The sequence below is a fragment of the Neolamprologus multifasciatus genome, chromosome 23, assembly GCF_963576455.1.
Source record: "Neolamprologus multifasciatus chromosome 23, fNeoMul1.2, whole genome shotgun sequence".
NCBI classification, from domain to species: Eukaryota; Metazoa; Chordata; class Actinopteri; order Cichliformes; family Cichlidae; genus Neolamprologus; species Neolamprologus multifasciatus.
In genome coordinates this window covers 20,821,819-20,843,526 of record NC_140460.1, presented here as the reverse complement: position 1 = coordinate 20,843,526, position 21,708 = coordinate 20,821,819, and the positions used below count along the sequence as shown (strand labels likewise).

Below are 21,708 nucleotides of genomic sequence, written 5' to 3'. Positions count from 1 at the left end.
AAAGGAAAACAGAAAGAGATGGAAGGAGAGGCTGGATGTGAAGGTGAGGAAGAGGAGAAGTGAGGCCACATGGAGAAAGACATGATGAAAATGAGGAAGGTGAAATAGAGGAAGACAGAAAGAAAACCATGAAGTCAAAGAGTGATCGAGAAAAAGAGGGAAATAGAGGAAAAAGGATGGAAGCAACAAAAGAGGGGTGGAGAAAAATGAGTAAGAAGAGTGGTTTAAGTATCAGAAGGAGGAAGATGAGAAAGTAGGAAAAATATGTGAGGATGAAAGTCAGGGTGAGATGAAACAAGTTGTAATAGATGAAAGTGGAGATGAAAGAGCAGGAAGAGGAATGGAAGAAGATGTAGATGTAGAATAGAGCAAGACAGACAGATAACAGGAGGAAATGTCTCTTCGATTCTTCGATCTTATATATGATCAACCTATCTCTAATAATCGGCTATGTACCACAGGCCTTCAAGGTGGCTGCAGTTAAACCTTTACTCAAAAAGCCATCTCTAGACCCAGCAGTCTTAGCTAATTATACGCCAATCTCCAACCTTCCTTTCATATCAAAAATCCTTGAAAGAGTAGTTGTCAAACAGCTAACAGATCATCTGCAGAGGAATGGTTTATTTGAAGAGTTTCAGTCAGGTTTCAGAGTTCATCACAGCACAGAAACAGCTTTATTGAAGGTTACAAATGATCTTCTTATGGCCTCTGACAGTGGACTCATCTCTGTGCTTGTCCTTCTTGACCTTAGTGCAGCATTCGATACTGTTGACCATAATATTCTATTAGAGCGATTAGAACATGCTGTAGGTATTACAGGTATTGCACTGCAGTGGTTTGTATCATATCTATCTAATAGACTCCAATTTGTGCATGTAAATGGAGAGTCCTCTTCACACACTGAGGTTAATTATGGAGTTCCACAGGGTTCGGTGCTAGGACCAATTCTGTTTACATTATACATGCTTCCCCTAGGCAGCATCATTAGAAGACATAGCATACATTTTCACTGCTATGCAGATGACACCCAGCTCTATCTGTCCATGAAGCCAGATAACACACACCAATTAGTTAAACTGCAGGAATGTCTTAAAGACATAAAGACTTGGATGGCCACTAACTTTCTGCTTCTTAACTCAGATAAAACTGAGGTCATTGTACTCGGCGCTGAAAAGCTTAGAAATATGGTATCTAACCAGATTCTTACTCTGGATGGCATTACCTTGGCCTCCAGTAACACTGTGAGGAACCTTGGAGTCATTTTTGACCAGGATATGTCCTTCAACGCACATATTAAACAAATATGTAAGACTGCGTTCTTCCATTTGCGCAACATCTCTAAAATTAGAAATATCCTGTCTCAGAGTGACGCTGAAAAACTAGTTCATGCATTTATTACTTCCAGGCTGGACTACTGCAATTCATTATTATCAGGATGTCCAAAAAACTCACTGAAAAGCCTTCAGTTAATCCAAAATGCTGCAGCAAGAGTACTGACAGGGACTAGAAAGAGAGCATATTTCTCCTGTTTTGGCTTCCCTTCATTGGCTTCCTGTTAAATCCAGAATTGAATTCAAAATCCTGCTCCTCACATACAAGGTCTTAAATAATCAGGCCCCATCTTATCTTAATGACCTTGTAGTACCATATCACCCTATTAGAGCACTTCGCTCTTGCTCTGCAGGCCTACTTGTTGTTCCTAGAGTATTTAAAAGTAGAATGGGAGGGAGAGCCTTCAGTTTTCAGGCCCCTCTTCTGTGGAACCAGCTTCCAGTTTGGATTCAGGAGACAGACACTATCTCTACTTTTAAGATTAGGCTTAAAACCTTCCTTTTTGCTAAAGCATATAGTTAGGGCTGGACCAGGTGACCCTGAATCCTCCCTTAGTTATGCTGCAATAGATGTAGGCTGCCGGGGGATTCCCATGATGCATTGAGTTTTTCCTTTCCAGTCACCTTTCTCACTCACTATGTATTAACAGACCTCTCTGTATTGAATCGTATCTGTTATTAATCTCTGTCTCTCTTCCACAGCATGTCTTTTATCCTGTCTTCCTTCTCTCACCCCAACCGGTCGCAGCAGATGGCCGCCCCTCCCTGAGCCTGGTTCTGCCGGAGGTTTCTTCCTGTTAAAAGGGAGTTTTTCCTTCCCACTGTCGCCAAAGTGCTTGCTCATAGGGGGTCATATGATTGTTGGGCTTTTCTCTGTATCTATGAAGCGCCTTGAGGCGACATTTGTTGTGATTTGGCGCTATATAAATAAAATTGAATTGAATTGAATTGAATTGAATTGAAATGTAGAAGGAGTCAAAGTGGAGAAGCTGAGAGAGCATCATGCTGAAAACAAAAAGGAGGTAAACAAAGAAAAGGAAGAACAAGTTGATGTAAAAGAAGAAGAAACTGAAGAATGGGTTGAGGAGCCAGGAAAGAGGCCTGATCAGGTCTGTCCCTCTGTCACCTCTGCAGGACCCAGAATCTGCTGAAACTCTGCATCATGGCACAGAAAACAAAGCTCCCAGAGTCCTCACAGACGGAGAGAAAGGGGCTGTCACTGCCAAAACCCACAGCAGGGACATTTATCCCACATCGCCGAGCAGTGACAAGGAGGCTTTTCTGAGCAGCACAGACGCTTCACACCAAACTGCTGCTGCACACAGTGTGACAGACACAAACGTTCCCTGTGCTGACGCCCATCTGAATCTAAGTGAACAAACAGACGTCGCAGCGCAGTTTACAGGAGCGGCATCCAGGTGAAAGAGCTGGAGTAGAAGAAGCAGGCAACTCCAGAAATACTCCACCTGTATTGCACACAGGTAACCAGAGAATTCACTGGAAAGATTTCCGTCCTGGCTGGTTTGGTGACACCTGTGGTCACAGGTAGGAACTGCACACATTAAATCAGACACTTATCAGGTAGAATAAGCTTGGCTTTAGATGCACTTCCAGAATGTTTTGTGGGTTTTTTTTGTTTTTTTAAATGGAGTCTCACACAGGAGAGCAAGAAAAAGGCAGATCCACGGTATATCAGATTTACGAGGAAAACAGACTGAAGACTGAAGAGGAGCTGAAGTGAATAACTGAAAGAAGTGAACTTTTATTTACGTAAAACTACAAACATTTTAGCATCAAAATATGCTCAAAATGACTGTGGAAAAGACCATTATTGAGTAAAATCATTTACATGGTATTATTATACATAGACATAGTATTTTTGGTCATATTATTTATTTTAATTACAGTATGTTGCTGGGTACCTTTTTCTAAGAAATCTACAGAATAACAATAAACTAATTCTTAAGAATATTTTGGCTTTTATTGGCTAAAAAGTTAAATACGTGCTTGCAAAATATGGCGGAGTGGAAGGAAAAAGTTATTGTTATAGTCTTTAGATCAGTGTAACACTGATGAAGCGCTAATGAGTTAATACAGGCTACTTATTGAGTGAAATATTATGGTCATTATTAATCAGAAGATTTAGGAATGCTACTGGAGCTGATGGGCAGTAATTAATAAATACACAACACAAAATGCTTTTGCAGGTACCATGTATTTAACCAAACCCCAAAGAAAAATAACAAGAAAAGGGAAACTTAAATAATCACTCCTGCTGCAGCTATTGAATTAATGAGAAACCTAGTGTGGGTGCACAAAGACAACTAAGCAAATTCTTCCGGCTTATACCAAGCAATATAGATTCTCAGAAAACAGTTCCCCATAAATAACACATGTTAACATCAAATCCACTGATCCACACTGAAGTCCGTGAGTCTTATCTGAATGTCCATGAGAGATGTCCAAGCGCTGTTGTCCATAAATGGGGGGGGGGGGGGGGGGGGAATGGTGTGTATGATTGTGGAAATTAGTGTATTTGGAAAATGGGGACAGAGCGTCGTCTTTGATAGCTTCCTACCCAACCAGTGGAAGCTTCAATTGCAGAATGAGTCCTGCTCCTAGCCGTTCATTGGCTCGCCATCCTTTTTCATACCCCACAAAAGGTTCACCTGGCCTGCATTAAATAAACAAGGCCAATAAGAAATCACAAGAATAATACAAAAATGTCAGCCAATTAAGCTAAATACATTAAGTTATTCTTGTTCCTGTGTACACAATTTATAAATAAATAAACAGTATATTTAACCAATCAGGATTTAAGTGAAACATTTCAACTGCTATATACATACTATGTAGCTTCACAACATTTTTTATTCAACAAATATCGGTCAAATCAAAATCAAATTGTTTGGACCGGCAGCAGCCAATTAGCGTCAGCTGGTAGCAATACAAACAGTCAATTAAAAGTTCAAACTCACCAATTCCGTTCTGTTCAGTGCACAACAACACTATGGCTCTGGCTCACAGTAATCAGCATCTAAGTTGCATAAGTTAGTGGGTGTTAAAAGAAATGCATTAAAACGGGAAAAGCAAGTGTTTGCCAATACAAACCTGCAACAGCTCTGTCACCTGGCTTGCCTCCACGCGTCTGACAGGAGGAAGCCGGGACCAGTGTTGCCAACTCCTCAGTAAGGAAAATCGCTATTGGTTGTCCTAAAAGTCGCTAGAAGTCGCTAAATGACGTCATCACCTAATTTGCATAATTGGTCATGCTAATGTAATTGTAACCTAAGCTGCTGGAGAGAGAAATAACATCGTGGACGAGACATAAAGTGAGCAAAAAACGTCCTAAATGCAGTTAGAATTTATTTAGAACTACAAATTAAATTTCTTTTAGCAATTATTGTTTTTTGTAATGTCACAATTCCAACCCTGCTCCTTAATCCGGGCTTGGACCGGTGTTGTGCCAAAAAGTGATTGTCTGCCAAAAACTGATTTCCAATGTTTCTGTGTATTTTTTATGTGTAATATCTTTACGTATGTTCATAAATAGACTTCGGTGAACAGGGTTTACAAAGGGGTTATATATAGAATTTAAAAAAATCAGTTTTTCAAGTATCTTTACAACTCTGTGTTATTGTACTTACATTATAACCAATCCGGTCCTTTATCCCTACTTAAAATATTTTTACAGAACTGTTGTAATATTTGCTGCCGTTTCTGCTGTCCTCTTGGCCAACTTACTCTGACAAAAGACATTTTTAATGTTAATGAGATTTTTTTAAACTGCATAAATAAAGGTTATATAAAAGTCGCTGCCAAAAACTGATTGCGGCTTCTACCTTGTTACATGAATGTTGTTTGTGGCTCAAGATGACTTTATGTCATCCATGAGGGAAGCATTTGACATATGTTTGATATATTATAGCCCAACAAGTTACTTATAGCAGTTTAAATACGAGCAATCAATTTTTGGCAAATACCGGAAATCACTTTTTGGCAGACAATCACTTTTTGGCACAACACCGGCAAAAGTGACCCGAAATAGGCACTCTGGTGGAGTTACTTTGTGTGTGTGTGTTTATTAGTAGTTTTAAACCTGATCCACAAAACAGCATAAGAGTAAAAGAAGAACTGACTGCGTTACAGCACCCGCTTCTTGTTGAGAGTAAAAGCGATATGCGCTTTCACGTCTTTTTTTAGCGACTTTTCTTGGAAAAAAAAGTCGCTAGGGGGTCTGAAAACTCGCTAAATATAGCGACAAAGTCGCTAAATTGGCAACACTGGCCGGGACAGGCTTACTATAACCCACATGCCATCCGATTGGCTGAGCAAAGTCATGTGGTTGGAGTCATGTACCTGCGATGCGTTCAATGGCGGGAAATAAGTGCAGGAATTTACTAAATGCTAGTAAAACAGATTTTACTCTGGGCTACATCAGCATTAAGACTTCCTAACAAAGACAAGTTCTGAAATCTCACACACATGAATTTTAATTTACCTTATCTCTGTGAGATAAGGTAAATTTTCATTTAAAATAAGAAACAAGAAGATATGGGTGAGGTTTATTTTTGTGTTGTCATACGTCGTTAATAAAACGGTTTTATAGACCCAAAATTCAGATTGCTGTGTAAAACATTGAAATATTTGTTCTGTAAACGTTCCAAAGTGAAGTTACAGTTTTCAAATGTTCAGATCTACATTGGATATTATATAACTGCAGCTATGATTGGCTGGAACACAGTTACTGAAAGTGAAGATTTGAGCCAGAAAGTTCATTCATTAAAATTCCACAAAGATGACACTGACTCAACTAAGATAAATATTAGTGGACAAAAACCTCCATGGAGCAAAAGAAAGTAATTTTAAGTCATTTCCTAGAAGTACTTAAATTATTCAAAAACATGTGCGTTTTCAGACCTACAGACATCACTTTGCAGACCAGAGGACAAGGTGACACTGATGGAAGCTCCTGCTCAGTCCTCGATGGAAGATGAACAAGAGAGCAAAATCTCCTCTGGCACAGTAAAACCTCCAATGAAAACCGTAAGGTCTCCTGTGATGAATGGTGAGTCTGATGCTGCAGATGACAAGAAGAAAGATGGCCAACAATCATCGAAGTACAAAACAGTGTCCTACAGAAAGATCCCCAGAGGAAACACCAGGCAGAGGATTGATGAGTTTGAGTCCATGTTTAACTCGTGAATGAGCGTTAAACATAATATATAGTAACATACTGATATATAATATATGTAGAGGATTTGCTGAAATTAACCAAGTAGTTTTTTTCTGATTCAGCTCTTGCAAATTATGATCCCTATTGGTAATGTTTTGAGAAAACCAGAAGACCCAGAGCAGAGCTCTAAAATATGTACATGATTTTATATGACTGTATTTGTACCTGTGGCTTGTTTGGGATGCTCAGGTGGCAATTTTTTTGTTTTTTTTGTTCCATCTTCATAGGCAGTCCATCCCCTCCCCAATTCCCTAACCTGACTTCGTTAACCCTATCCCAGAAACCCAGCTCAATAAAACTCAGATCTTTAGTTGGCATCTGAGCAAATAAAACCTTAAGGGAAGTTCTGTCTAATTGCTGCCATTGCTCCACTTGACAGTTAAGGATCCCAAAAATGAAAGACTGCTTTTGATCCTTTGTTGGTCCCATACTTAAAACAAATGAAATTTCCCACTGAATTGAATTAACCCAGTTTTGTTTGTTTTTTAGAAATACAGTGTGTCATGCAAACTCCTGAAGTTTCATTCATTTAATATTTTAACATTGTAGAGGATTCTAGATTCTTCTTAAGGAACAATTATCAAGTTAAAGGAATATGTTTTTCTCTTTTTCTTTTTCAATTGTGTAGTGTTATCCTGAATAGGTGGCAGAATTTTGAGTATTAAAAAAGAAAGTCTGAAGATATAAAGATAAATGTGTGCAACACAGCTATATAGATGATTTCTTTCTTAGCCAGTCTTTGACTGACACTTAACCCCTCAATGATATCTACTCAGGCCTTGATCTCTCCTGAGTAATGTTGCCTGAGTGACTGACTAGAGAACAGCAACCTATAAAATACACCTTATTCACCTCATTATTTTTTCTAGTTTAACAACACAAACATTTTTACTGATGAAATGTCAAAGTATTCAGAGCTTGTACATACAGAAAAATAATAGCTGACAGAATAAAAGGATATGATTTTTTTTTTACGTTAGTTAAACCTACCTGACACTTAGAACTGTATATGCATAGGGTCTTTAAAAAAACCTCTCCTATTGATAAACTGTTTTAATGTAAATTTCACGGTATGTTTATCACAATTGTATGATATCTATTTGTTAATTTAATGTATTCAAGCAAAAGCATCATGCAAAATATATGTTCTTGCATTTTGTAATTTGTGTTGGCATCAACTACCTTAACTTAAAACAACATATATGTCTGCAGTGGTACAAACACCAGAGGATTATCTCTTTTTGAGGTTTTTGTTGAATATTTTGACAATAAAATGAACCTATTGCTGAATCTTTGTGGTATTTCTGTGCCTTTTGTGTTCCTTTTCACAACTTCACATTTTTTTAACTTTATTTATTTTTACAAATCCACAATATTAAACTCTTGTTAGTCATCTCTAGGACATCAAATGATTGTCTTCTAAACATTATAGGAAGACAGATTTCTATACAATACAGCATTCTTTGCATAATAATAATTATTATTATTGTTATTATTATTGCTCTTGTTATTACATAAACATACATGAATTGTCCAATATTATTTTTTTTGTGAGGAAAAAATTGCAAGATTACCTCAAATTTGAGGGAGCTTGTTTCTCACATTGAAAAACCAAAACCAAAAACACTAACAAACAAAAGAAAACATTATTGTTATTATTTAGCTATAGATATATACATATGTAAAGAATTATTTTTTCCACCACACCTAAGTTAAAATTCAGGGTTTGTATGTTGAAATACAGAGATTTTACTGTTTTTGAGGTGGCAGAGACAAACTTCCATTGATAATATGTAGAGGTCATTTGAGGTTGGTAAACACAGTAAGGACTACTATTCCCACAATCCCCTGCGTCTTTCGGTGACGTCACATAGAGCCCGGACCCGGCGTAGTGGCGCTGTGTGTGTTTGGCAACAACAAAAAGAGTGTTTTGAGAATAGTTTAACTGCATTTTCACCCGCGGTATTTTAAGAGACATTATCACAGGTAAGTTGTTCGGTGGAGTGTCTTCGACTTCATTAAGTTTTATTTTTAGTGTGAGCTAAAAGCGAGAGTTAGATTACAGTGTTGATTTTAGCCGGTTGGCTCGCTGGCTAGCAAGATGGCTCCGGCTACTTACTGCGAAACAATAACAAAGAATGAGCCACGGTGATGAATTTAAATGGATTGGTGTGTTTTTAAAGTTTATTGTGAACTGAATATAGCTGCAAAGTGTAATGTAATAATTTAGGGAAGGTGTGGGTCTTTTTAATTGGTGCTGTTGCCGGTGTACGCCTTCCGCTTCAGGCGTTAGATGGTGGCGATGACTCCGCCGCTACTGCTGTCCGTTGGAGGAAGAGGAAGAGGAAGGAGGTGATGATGAGGATGACATGCAGTTAGCTAGCTGGCTGCCTCTCTTGCTGGACGGACGGACTAGAGCCCGCAGAGTGTCGGAGGTGTCACCGCGAAAACAGCGCAGGATCCGTGCTGAAGAGAGGCGAAGATGCCGCGGAGAAAACAGTCCAACCCGCAGCCGGTGAAACGTAAGTCCAGCTGTTTACTTCCAGCTCTTTGCTGCCTTTCTGTCCGCATGAATCTTAAATCACTGCTATAGAATAAGGCAATGAGTCTTTGCTGGGTATTGGTCCACTTTAAATGCATTTTTATAAAGTTAGACACATTTCTGAGGGATACAGTCATGTTAAAAGTTGCCTGACTGGTCCTCGAGTCCTTTCCTCTTTATCTCCCTGAGAGGAAGACTGCTGAAGACATGTTGTCCTTTAAGCAGATGTGTTTATCTGTTATCTCATCCTGACTGTTCTGGCTCACTTGGATTCTCCACCTCCTCTCTGCTTCCGATCTCCACTTCCTCTTCGCAGGCTCCCTACCTGACCTCCCCCTGCTCCCCCCCCTTCGTTCTTCCTCTCTTTCTTTCACAGCTTCCTGTATGATTTCTGTCATTCCCCTTGGTTTCCTGTGCACCCTCACCTTTATTATTAACAGGGGCCAGAAGACGTTTTTAGGTTTTAGTTGTGTCTCCAGTTTCTTTTGTTTTCCTCTCCTCCCACGTGTCACCTGTAGAACGCTCACCTCCCTTTGTTTACATTTGCTTCACTGCATGAGCATGAGTCAACTTAAAAAAAGAGAATACTGGATTTAGGAGACCTGAAGTCACCTGTTGACCTTCTCAGATTTCTAATGATGTACATATTTAAACAGGCACTAGATGGGAGTGTACTTGTGAGCATGTGAGCAGGGGCTCAGAGGAAAAAAAGGCCAGTACATCCTTGTATTCAAATTACTCGCATTCAAAGTCTAACTGCAGCTCAAGTAGCTTCTGGACGTCTGACACAATCACAGCAGTGTTATCTGAAAGAATGATCGCACAGTTGAACCAAAGCTTCTGTAAAACTGAACTCTATAACCTTCAATAAAAGGAGGAATATTAATGCAGGAAAACCTGAAATATCTGGGATTTGTAAGATGTTGGGTCTTAACTCACATTACCTGCCTGCAGACTTGTTGGAAAACTAAAAGACTTTAAACAGGACTCTTAGCAGTAGCTTGCAGAACCAGCTTTATCAACTACAACTTCAAATAATCATTTTCTGTGTGATTTTATCCATCTGTAACATTCTTCTTTACAGTGTTGCTCCAGTTCATTGAGGTATGCAGGTATTCATTTAAGATTTGTTGCAGGGCTTGGGATCATTATTTAGTTGAATGACCCTGTTTGTACCAATAACGTAAAATAATCTTTAGCTGTCACACAGACAGCCTCATGTTTGACTGTAGAATACTTTGGTATACAGAAGAGTTCATGATTGAGTCAATGACTGCAAGATGTCCAGGTCCTGTCTGTATAATAAGACCAAATCATGACCCTTCCACCACCACGCTGACAGCTGTTATGAGATGTTTGTGCTGATATGCTGAGTTTGATTTTGATCTTGCTGTGCAAAGGACTTACAGAAGTTCCAGAAGTCTTGTGATTTGCAGCTTTGGAAATCTAAGCTGTGCCGTCGTGTCATGAGAAAAGAGACTTTCAGTGCCTGGCAGTTCTTGCAAACAAGCCACAGTTGATCAGTCTTTTTCTAATTGTGCTGTCATAGACATTTAACTAAGGTAACCGAGGCCTGTAGAATCTGAAATGAAGCTCTTAGGGTTTTTTGTATTTTCTCTGGGCCTTGCACAGTCTGACACTGGGGTGAATTTGCTGCGATTTCCACTCCTGGGAAGACTGGCAGCTGTCTTAAATGTCTTCCATTTGTGGATAATCTCTGTCTCTGTAGAATGTATAACTTGGAAATGTCCTTATAACCCTTTTGAAACTCTTTTACCTTCTTAATTCCTACTCACCTGCACAGCCTTAAACTTGTCATACAGCATCTTTGTTTTCTTTAGTCGATGCAGGGAGCAGTCACAGTGCAGCTTGAATTAGTTTTAAAATTTTTTAATGTGTTGTGGTGTTTGTTACTTTCTGTCCTCTGGCTGCTGGTCTGCAGCTAACGATTGCTTCTGTTGTTATATTTTTGGTTCCTACTAAAAAGGTTTCAACCAAACAGAAATCAACAAACGTCTCATATAAATGTTTTTCACTTATTCTTTTTTTTTTTAGCAGGGTTTAGTTTACTTAGGCCTAATCTTCACATTTAAAATAGCCTGAAATGACAGGAAAACTCAGACTTTTGCCTTAATTGGATGTGTGTATTGGCCTCCAGAGGCCCATTTTGAGAAGGAAAAACATCTTAATTTTCTAAATTAATCTAAATAAATCTGCAAAAGCACCCCATATTTTTCCTGAATTCGTTTGTCTTGTCTTAGTAAATGTCTCAGAACCTTAAATTCTAATTACTTTTTAGTTATGATTAAAAAGTTAATTATTAAAGATTACATTAGCCAGTGTTTGTCATTGACCTCTAAAAAACAAATAGGTCAGAAAAACCGCAGCAGAATAATTTTCCACGCTTAACTACTGTTAATAGTTATGCAAACTGTTTGAAAAAGTAGGTTTTGTAGGTTTCAAATCTCAAAGCTCAGGAAAATGGGAATAAAGAGAATAATTTTAAGTTTCCTTAATGTTTAGTGTAAATATTTTTAATTATTAGTAAGTTTTTATTTTCTTTGTGACATTAAAAGTTAGAATTGCTCTAAGCTGGGTCAACAAATGTCCGCTCAGAGGTTTAAGAGTATAAAAATGTCCTGTATCATCAGTTCTGTGTTCGACTCGTCTTCCTCTTCCTGACCCTCTCAGCCTCGTTCCTCACCCCACTGCTCTTCCTCCTCAGCACTTATCTCATGCTAACCGATTTCCTTCTCGTTTCCTCTCCACCTTCTTTGCTGTTATCCTTCTTCTTCTTCTTTTTGTGTGTTTTCGAGCACAAACCCTGTTATCGGCTGTCTTCTGTCCCGTTTATCAAATGTGTTCTCTGCAGCCAAATTTCAAAACAAAAAAAAACATGTGTATGTGAAACATGAGCCTGATTTTTGAAAAAAAAAAAACCACAACAACAACCCTGCAATCTATAAATGTGTCTGGGTTTTGTTTTTTTTTTTTTTTTGGGGGGGGGGGGGGGGTTGTTGTTTGTTTTTTAAAAAGGAAATGAAAATTTGTTACATAAAGAGAAGAGATGTTGATGTTTGTGTCAGATTTTCACAGTTTTACAGCTCGTATCACAAAGGGAAACCCTTGAGTGAAACCTAGACTTTTTAACACCCTCAGGTGGAAGCTGGAAGCTGGGCTTGGCGTTTGTCTTCATTTGGTCAGGTGTGTTTATACAGGAAATTATGAGAAATGTTTGTGTGTCTGTTTGCACTCAGTGGACTCTGAGGATGGGGCAGTCGTGTGTGAGCCGGGCTGTCTCGTTTTGGACAGCGACTTCCTGCTGAGCGGCGAGCTGGAGTTTGGAGACTCGGAGATCATGGGGCTGGATAGAGAGTCTGGTCAGTAACACACACACAGGTTTTTACATACACTGGGTTGGAAAGCAAGCCACATATTTAAACATTTCACATGTTTTTATTAAGTTTTTCTCTCTGTTTTGACTGAAGCATTGACCCTGTGCTCACACAATATTTTAAACATTGTTCTCCCAATTCCTGATAATCAGGCGAGGTATGGTCCCTTTGATGATCGGGCTCGAAAAGACTTACAAGTTCAAACTGATGTGCTTTCCATATTTAAGCTTTTGAGTTTATGGTACTTTGTACCATAAGTTTGTCAATGAGTTTGTTGAAAGTGAAATAATATGCAAACCCATTTCGTTACTGTCTGTAGCGCAAGTTAAAAAGTCAAATGTTTGCTAATTAAAAATTTAGAAAGTTAAACAGAATGTAAGCTGAATGCATTATTGGGTAATTAGTCTGCATTATTAGTTTATCACTGGGTAAGTGAAATGCGTTGAGTGTAAAAATCTGCCAAATAAAATGTGTGGCGCTAACCACTGTGGTGACCCCTTGTGGTAAAGGAGAAGCTGAAAATAGCTTATAGATTTTAAATTTCACATTTGAAGCCAAGTTAAAGAGTCACAAATGTTGAGCTAAAATGAAAAGTATGCAGTATTTTCACTTTTTAACTTGCCTGGGCTTCCATAGATGATGCTGTAGTGAAAGAGCAATGAACGACTGAGCATGCAGGTGGCGTTCGTGCACCAACTGTGAAGTCCTCACAGGTCCATACTTGCAACTGAGTTGTAAAGGACTCCCTCTTTGCCCGAACCACCGGTGTCACCACTCAGAAATAATCTTTGCATCAGTGCTGGTGTAGGAGTAGAAGAAGTCGAAAGCTGGTGCAGCTTTTGTGATGTCACTTATGGTACAGGCTGATGTATAGAGGGCAAAGACATTTCATCGCTATGTTAGGAGCTCGGAGAAGTAGATTCTCCAACTGACTAACTTAAGTTGTCATGTTGTTTCTTGTTTTGACATAGAATAGAATAATCCTTTAATTGTCCCACAATGGGAAATTTGGTTGTAACAGCAGCCAAAAAGACAAATATACAAACAAACAGGACACAGAACAGAAACATACACAATTTTTCTTACATATGTACATTAAGGACAATGGTTACTATATACAGAGAGTACTGTATAGTTATTAAATTAAATAAAAATAACTACAGATAAGAGGCAAACCAGGTTGTGTCTATTCCTGTTTCAGCGCTGATGCTGCTGATTTCCTTCTGAGTTGCAACACCTCACTCAAGAGAAGTGAGTTCAGCGTGCCTCAGCTGCCAGCATAAATATATAAATCATTCCTGTAATAAATTAAGTTTTTAAATGCAGTATTTCCTCAAACCCCATGAGAGTTGAATTTTTCTCCTCAGAGGTCGAAGCAACTGTCTGTTTAACCGTGTGTTCTTCTTCAGGTATGACTGTCTTCTCTCTAAGTGTGGAGGACGACTCGTCAGCACCGACAGACTCCACCTTCCCAGCGTTCCTCTCCTGTAAGGGATGTGGTCAGCTTCTGGGAGACACACCTTTGGGGGCAGGCTTAGATCTTGGTAACTACTGACTGACTATAACATGCCAGGCTGTTTACATGTGGAGTTAAAAATAAAAAAGACCTGGGCACAAAGTGATATTGGGATATTTTCACTTCTTTGATTTGAGTTTAGTGTCCAGTACATCTCACAACTCTATGATGGATAGAATCCAGCATATGTAAGCACATGAACACACATGCATATGAGTCACATCTATATAGTCCACCACTGACATTAACGTGGAAACAGCAAGTCTATTTCTTGCCTCAGAGAGCAGACACAACTCAATGTAAAATAAAAGACCAGTTTTAGTTTTCTCACTGGTTACTGATTGGTAGGTGTAAACAAGAAAGAGTAATCAATTGTAATTCTGCATAAACGTATTAATATGCTAACTCAAACTCAGAACTGTAGGAATACATGAAAAGTTTATCATCAGTTTGTGCTGTACTGTATTAAAAGGTTATTGTAGAGAGCCTGGTTATTGGAGTATGTGCAGATGAGTAGATTATGATAAAAATTAAAGTTTGACTATAATATGACCAACATAATGATTGTAGCGTATGTATGTACCCAATTTCCTCCTTAATGGGTGAGGCCAGTGTCAGTGAAACTCTGTGCTGTCTCATCCCAAAATTTGTAACTGAGGCCAAATGTTGTTCCACAAACCTCTAAATACAGAATAAAAAACTTGAAAAGGGGCTGCAGGCCTGGAAAAAACTGCCCATACGGTGGCTTTTTGCTACGTGTATGTACAATAAATAACAGTGGTCCTAGAATTGAACTCTGGGGCACTCCTTTAATTACATGAAACAGATGTAAATGTGATTCCTGCACACACTGGAACCTGCCTGATAAATCATTTTTAAACCATCGGGCACAGGGGGGTTGTTCTTCCTCATGAACCGCCCTGCTGTGACAAGTCTTTGCTTTAAGATTTATCATCCACTGTGTCAAATGCCTAGGTTAGATCAGTACAAATGGCTGCAGAGGTTTGTTTTTACTTTGTTTGTTCTGAATCAATATAATATTGTTTAATATTAATATTGTTTTAATTATTTTAACATTAGAAAATGTGATATATTTCATTCCAGGTGTAGGACTCGACCTAGGGGCAGAGCTTTATTGTCTCTCCTGTGAGGAGGGCCTCCAGCATGGCACCTCCATCGACTCTTCTCAGTTGGACGGTTCCAACCTGTCCGATAGATCCCTTGGCGGCAGCTCCGAAAGGAAGAGGAGAAACGTAGACAAAGCCAGCGGTGTTGCGGACCCCACCCCTAAACTGTACTCCTGTTCGCTGTGCACCTTTACCTCGCGCTACTCCAACCATCTCAAACGCCACATGCGGACCCATGACGGCCAGAAGCCGTACCGCTGCCCCGTCTGCCCCTACGCCTCAGCCCAGCTCGTCAACCTGCAGCGCCACGCGCGCACACACACCGGGGAGAAACCGTACAGGTGCCACCAGTGCAGCTACGCCTGCAGCTCCCTCGGCAACCTGCGCAGACACCAGCGCATGCACACGCAGGAGAGACCGCAGAGGAGGGAGAAGGAGAAAAGACGGGGAAGACGGAAAAAGGCAAACGGTGATGCTGAAGAAGGTGAGTAAACACAAACCTTTACATTAATTATGGTCTCAGAGTTAAAAAGCTGATAAATTTGTGTTAAAACAAGTTTGTTAATCAATAATTTCACAGGCTGCCTGCAGCTTCTCTCTCTTTTTTAATCACTTTGAAGGAAACTCTTTCTGATTGCTAATCTGACAACTAACTTTTATATATTTCACCTTTGGACTGAAAACTCAGTTCATCATCATCAGTATAAATAACATTTTTAGATCGTCTACGTAGCAGGGTGTGCCACTAATATGAAAAAGCAGTCATTTAGGAGAAGTCACAGCGATGTCTTTTTGTTCAGTGTTTCCCTCTTTGGTGGGTTTGGAGGCTTTCTGGAAAAGTTCTCCTCTGGGATTTTAGACCGATTAACACCTGTTTACAGGATTTTTCTTGTAATGCATTTACAGTAATGACTTGTTTTCAGTTTGGGTAAAGTTGGTGTCACCAGTGCTCCAGTGTGCTCTGTGGACCGTGACAGGTTAGGTGAATAACATAGAGTCATGTGATAAAGAAAGCACACCCTCTTTCTTGCCATGATGTAATGAAAAATTATCTGGTCTGTGGCAAAGGTGTACACCACGAGCAAAGTTCATAACACAGACATGCTTTATATGCTTTGTTTCTTAACAACTTAAAACATGCTGCAAATGAATGAACTGGAGTAAAAGTGGCTCTTCCAGCCAATTTGAAAACTTTGAAAATATTACCTGGCCCCCAACCGTGTTGTTTTTTAGCATCAGTTACCACGGTGATTTAGCCATGTAAAAAGGGGAGTCACTTAGCCATTTTAAAATGATGTAAATACAATCCTAGATGAACAACAGCACATTTGTGTGGCTTAGTGTCAGGAGATAAAGCTGTGATGATATCCATTTTTAATGAATGATAAGAATTCCTGTTAGAATATATTAAAACATATAAAATTGTAAACCTTAAAGTTAGTGTTGTCTTACTTTAGATGTAATTTAATTTCAAATATGTCTACAAAACACTTATATATGTGTATGAGATGTGTATATTTTGTTTTGTTCTCTCTCTCTCTCTCTCTCTCTCTCTCTCTCTCTCTCTCTGATGTTTGTGGGAGGTTCTGGTTGGAGGGGTTGGGGACTGCCCTCCGAGGGAAAGGCAGGGGAAGCACTGCAGATCTAAGAGCGAAGCATGGGTTATTGTGTCATTGTGAAATCATCATTATAACAGCAGCAATAGATTTCAGCTTCAGTGTGACCACATGTTGGGTATTCAGTTTTTCATTATCAGTTGATTAAATGTTCGTGTGTTTGTCTGTTGGTTATAGTCACATGCATCTCTTTTTGATAAAGGAAACCACTCTGATGTCGAGTCTCTTAGTAATTCTGTTTTTAAAGGCTCTTACCACAATTTAGTGTCTTTGTGACGGAACCGTGAGATGCGCTCACTTTGTTGCTTGTTTGGGTCAAGCCCCACAAACACACACAGGACGCCTGCATTTCCCATTTAGCAAAATGCTCACATATATCCTGTGGTATTCCTGTAGTTTTGTGATAAAAACTAACCAGGCTTTTTAAGCTGTTCTTTATGTAGAAATTTTTAGATTGAAAGCACACTCAAAACCTGGAAATATCACAAACCCAGAGCAGAGGTTTGATGACATGCGGAGGGTTTGCATTTTGGAGATTTGACAACTCCGAATTAAAAGAAAAAAAAAAAGAACTTTTTCTGAGGGGAAGATTTCTCATCTTGGAAGCAGTGAGCAGAGCAGAAAAGAGGAAGCAAGTCGGCAAAATGAGGAAGAGAAATTCTCTCTGGCTTAGTGCTCAGTGACCTAAAACTGAACTGCATGATGGGGAACATCTAGAAGAACATGTTTACACTGCAGCTAATAATGATCCAAACAACTTTGCATTTTGAATGCTTCCCTATGTGTCTGCAGTCATGTCAGACCTGACCCTGCGAGTGTCCCAGGACTCTGCTTACCTCCAGACGTTGGGAGGACTCGGCTCCCCCTCTGGCCCCCTTCCAGTCCTCCTCTTCCCGCTCTGCTGCCGGGTGTGCGGCCTCACCCTGGAGGAGTCCGACCTAGAGGGCGACAAGGCAGAGGGAGAGGTGGAGGGCGATGGAGGACAGGTTTGTTTACCAAAACAAAGCTGGTTTTCTTTGAAAGATCCTCTGTAAACTTTAGGATGAAATGAGGGGTTGTACAATGTGTAGTTTGTTTCCACGACAAACAGAAAAACAGAAGCTCCGCCCACCACAAACTTCCACATTTTCCCAGTTTACATTAACGATAGCAGAGTGACTTCCTCCCTCATACTGCTGTCACAAGCTAAAAAGTCAGTGGTAATCTTAAGTTGGTGCACATGTTCAGGCCACCATAGATTCAGATGGCGGGCATTCTCTCATTGGTTTTGATCAATTTTGTCATAATTTTTTTTGTCAGATTTCCAATACATGCCATTTTCACCCCGTATTGTGTCTTCAGCTCTATCTACAAGTTCTCTATGGTCCCATCAACCAACCTCCTGACAGGAAAAATCTTAAATTTTAATGATTTAGTTGTTAATGGACTGGTACTGATATAGCGCTGTTCTACACAAATTGAATAATTAAAGTGCTTCCTTACTACAAGCCTCATTCAGGCACACCTTCAAACAAGTACTTTTCCCCTCTATGCCTGAACACTTTTTAGTCCCTGTCATTTAAAAACTTTGTAAAACTTGCTGCTGCTGCTAATTAGGATTTGTGAACAATTTTGTCACGTCAGGGCTGCTGTCTTTTCTGGAGTTAAAAGCTCATAAGTATTAATAGATTAACAAATGTGTAAGATGCCTCATTATCTTATTCTTTTCAGTTCATTTATATTTATATAGCATCAATATACAAAAACACTTGCCTAAAGAGACTTTATATTGTAATGTAAAGCGCCTAAAATAATCCAGAGAATCTTCAACAATCAGATGACCATCTATAAGCAAGCACTTGGTGAATGTGGGAAGGAAAAACTGATGTTGAAGGTGGCTATCCCACTGTGGGAACGTTTTAAACTGCAGGCTTTCTAATGACCACCACGGAGCGGCGATTCTGGTTAATGACCATTTGATTGTATGATCTGTCCACAGGAAATGTTTCCTAAGGTTTCCTCTCACTGTGTGCTCTGTTATTTTTCCAGGTTTGCCGCCGTTGCTCCAAAGACAACTCGAGGGCTCCCTGCAGCAGGGACGTGTCTCGGGGATCCCGGCGCGGTCAGCGCAGCAACAAGCTGTACCGCTGCCCTCACTGCCCCTTCCTGTCCCACTACCCCAACCATCTGGCCCGCCACTCCCACGTCCACTCAGAGGAGAAGCCTCACCGCTGCCCGCACTGCCCCTACACCTCCTCACATCTTGACAACCTCAAGCGGCACCTGCGTGTGCACACAGGCGAGAAGCCTTACCAGTGCCCGTCGTGCAGCTACGCCTGCGGGAACTTGGCTAACCTGCGGCGTCACGAGCGCATCCACTCGGGCGCCAAGCCGTTCCACTGTTCCATCTGCGGCTACTCCTGCAACCAGAGCATGAACCTGAAGAGGCACATGTTGCGGCACACGGGCGAGAAGCCGTACGCATGCGGCGAGTGCGGCTACACCACGGGCCACTGGGACAACTACAAACGCCACCAGAGGAAGCATGGGCACAACACGGACAGCTGGGACAAACACGCGCCCATCAACGGCCTCGGCTGGGGGCAAGACACTCAGGAGAGCCAGAGTCAGGGACAGGATCACTCTTAGATACTGTGTGTGTGTGTTCGTGTGTGTGAGGGAGACAAAAAATGACTGCAGCGGTTAGTCGATCGACAAAAAACCCAGTATCATTATTATAATAAGTTCAGGGTTTTAGAGTCTACCTTCTCCAGTGTGAGCTGCTGATTGTTTTAAAGTCAAATTTTAAAAATATTTAGCCTCTTATAAACACACATGCTTTATGTAAAAGTTAGGCGTGGCCATGGTGACGTCACTTTTGTGATGCTTAAAGCTGACCAGTTTGACTTACCAGTTAAGTTGCCTGCTGCAAGCTACTAGAAATATTGCAGTTTAAGGCACTTCCACTTTGGCTTTGCTTGGCTGATCCAGAGGTTACGTCCATCTTTTATATGCATTCTGTGGCTGGATGAAACAAGGTGAAAGTAAATAATCGTCTTGATGGAGCACAGTCCTGGTGTTTCTGTGGATCACAGGATTACTCTGTGTGCCCTGCAGGCCCTCTGAGTAATTAAAGTGATCGAGATGATAAACACAAAGATACTTTAAAGAACCACAGAGAGATGCAAAACCATTATTAAAAAGCACAAAATGAGCATGACAAGATGCAAAATAACTGTATAGAGAACTCCAAAGAGATACAGAAACATCAGTGTGATCTATGTATTTTTGTGACACCAATATGAATATGAACATGACAAACTTTCTCAGGGATCACCCACCCTAAACATGTTCCCTCCATGCTTACAGTCAGGATCAGCATCAGCACATTTTTGCTCTTTAGTTATTTACAGCTGCAAATTAAAACCACACCAATGCTGCATCACCTGCAGACCGTCAGAAAGGCAGCTGATTCTCACCCATTTGCTGACTGCTGTTTACGGAGGTGAAAACTCACTTCGTGTGTAGCAAGTTTGCAATTTCTCGAGGTTTAAAAAAAAAATGCCAGCAGCTATTTTTAAAAAATTTGTTTTGTTTTGTTGCTCAACTAATCGCTGCGTCATTAATCAGGACAAACGCCGGCAGTGAAACTGGAGCAAAGCCACACTTTAAAAGTGATTGTAACCCACAAACTACACAACAATATTTAACTCCTGCAGGGCAGTGTGAGCATCATGCTGGCTTTTTTTTCCCCACCACACTGGCGCGACTGTAGGAAGACCCAGCTTAGTGACATGTGTTCGTGAGGACAGCGAAGCCTTTTCTCTTCAGGTAAAAGCCAGTAAAACACCCTCATTAGTGTTTTTTCTTCTTTTCTTTTTTTTAATCGACATGCGCTCTTGTCTGTAGCAGCCAGACAAGAGGCTGTTCCACAGATTTCCTCTCTGCATCAAAGACGTCGAGAGACTCCAGGAACCCATTTTCACACATCTTGAATGTATTTGTCAGAAGCTCCTTCAAAGAAAGCAAACAGTCTTACACCCGGGCCAGTGTGCTGTCGCATCTATTTAACAGAGCAAGGGAAATAACTGTTTGTGTGTGTGTTATGTATACACTGGTGAGCTCGAGTTGGAGCTAAACTCAGGTGCCTTTAACAGACTGAACGACTGTAATGCTGCACTGACTTTATAAAGGGGCATTTGTGTGTGTGTGTGTGTGTGTGTTATACACATGTATACAGAGTTTTTAATCAGTGACGGTGACATCAACACATTGCTCTGTTCTCAGATGAATGCAGTGAGAGGACGCAGGTCTTATACCCATGAACCGAAAGGTTTCAGGGGGATTTCTCCACAGATTATCTTTTTTTTTTTTTTCTCAGAGAGGGCGGAGCAACATCTCACAAGCTTTAAGTGGGCCTAATGAAGGAGTTGGGAGGGGGAGTGTAAGGAGATGAGTGTATGTATCCTGCACTTTTTTTTTCCGTGTGTTTGGTTCGCGTCATTGCTCAGATTTGGTTTTTCAGATCTGTGCTGTCATCTCCCAACACATCTCCCTGGTTACTCAGACATGTGTATCCGTCCCATCCACCTCCACCTGTTCTCCTCCCACCAATACATTGGACCTGAAGAAAAGGTGATCATGAGGCTCCAGAAGCTTGTGATGTTAAAGAAACAGGGGTTATATGTTTGGGTGAAGGGTTTGAAAATGTACTCCGAGTGGCTACCTCGTGCTGTATCAGAAAGCATTAATTAAAACGAAAAATTAAAAATGTCATTCATTTATTTCTCACTTATTTGTGACAATGATTTTAAACACTTTAAGAACATCCAGAAGAAGTCAGAGATAGGTGTGTGTGTGTGTGTGTGTGTGTGTGTGTGTGTGTGTGTGTGTGTGTGTGTGTGTGTGTGTGTGTGTGTGTGTGTGTGTGTGTGTGTGTGTGTGTGTGTGTGTGTGTGTGTGTGTG

The 21,708-nt window shown here is 40.3% G+C and overlaps 1 protein-coding gene and 1 long non-coding RNA gene across 4 annotated transcripts; one reads left to right on the top strand and one right to left on the bottom strand.

Annotated features, from left to right (window-relative positions):
* Positions 1-2,947: 2,947 nt before the first annotated feature.
* On the bottom strand, positions 2,948-5,629 carry LOC146491482 (uncharacterized). The gene is made up of 2 exons (XR_014872528.1): positions 4,310-5,629; positions 2,948-4,005 (listed from the first exon to the last, which is right to left on the bottom strand). It is a non-coding gene; the product is annotated as an uncharacterized LOC146491482 (long non-coding RNA).
* A 2,776-nt stretch (positions 5,630-8,405) lies between these two features.
* znf513b (zinc finger protein 513b) lies at positions 8,406-21,513 on the top strand. Of its 3 annotated transcripts, none has more exons than XM_085152469.1 (7): positions 8,406-8,553; positions 8,854-9,089; positions 12,367-12,489; positions 13,914-14,048; positions 15,131-15,631; positions 17,556-17,749; positions 18,792-21,513. In XM_085152469.1, exons 2-7 carry the CDS (start codon positions 9,050-9,052, stop codon positions 19,389-19,391), a joined length of 1,593 nt encoding a protein of 530 aa, XP_085008595.1. In that variant the 5' UTR covers positions 8,406-8,553; positions 8,854-9,049; the 3' UTR covers positions 19,392-21,513. The 3 variants fall into 3 exon arrangements, with proteins under 3 accessions (XP_085008595.1, XP_085008594.1, XP_085008596.1); XM_085152468.1 differs by having other exon boundaries at positions 8,407-8,553; positions 15,125-15,631; XM_085152470.1 differs by lacking the exons at positions 8,406-8,553; positions 8,854-9,089; positions 12,367-12,489 and adding an exon at positions 12,493-13,755 and having other exon boundaries at positions 15,125-15,631.
* The last annotated feature ends 195 nt before the right edge of the window (positions 21,514-21,708 follow it).

Coding starts and splice junctions, on each gene's coding strand:
- znf513b (XM_085152468.1), top strand. CDS start 9,050: ATGCCGCGGAGAAAACAGTCCAACCCGCAGCCGGTGAAAC. Junction 9,090..12,366: donor CAACCCGCAGCCGGTGAAAC/GTAAGTCCAGCT, acceptor GTTTGCACTCAG/TGGACTCTGAGGATGGGGCA. Junction 17,750..18,791: donor TGGAGGGCGATGGAGGACAG/GTTTGTTTACCA, acceptor TTATTTTTCCAG/GTTTGCCGCCGTTGCTCCAA.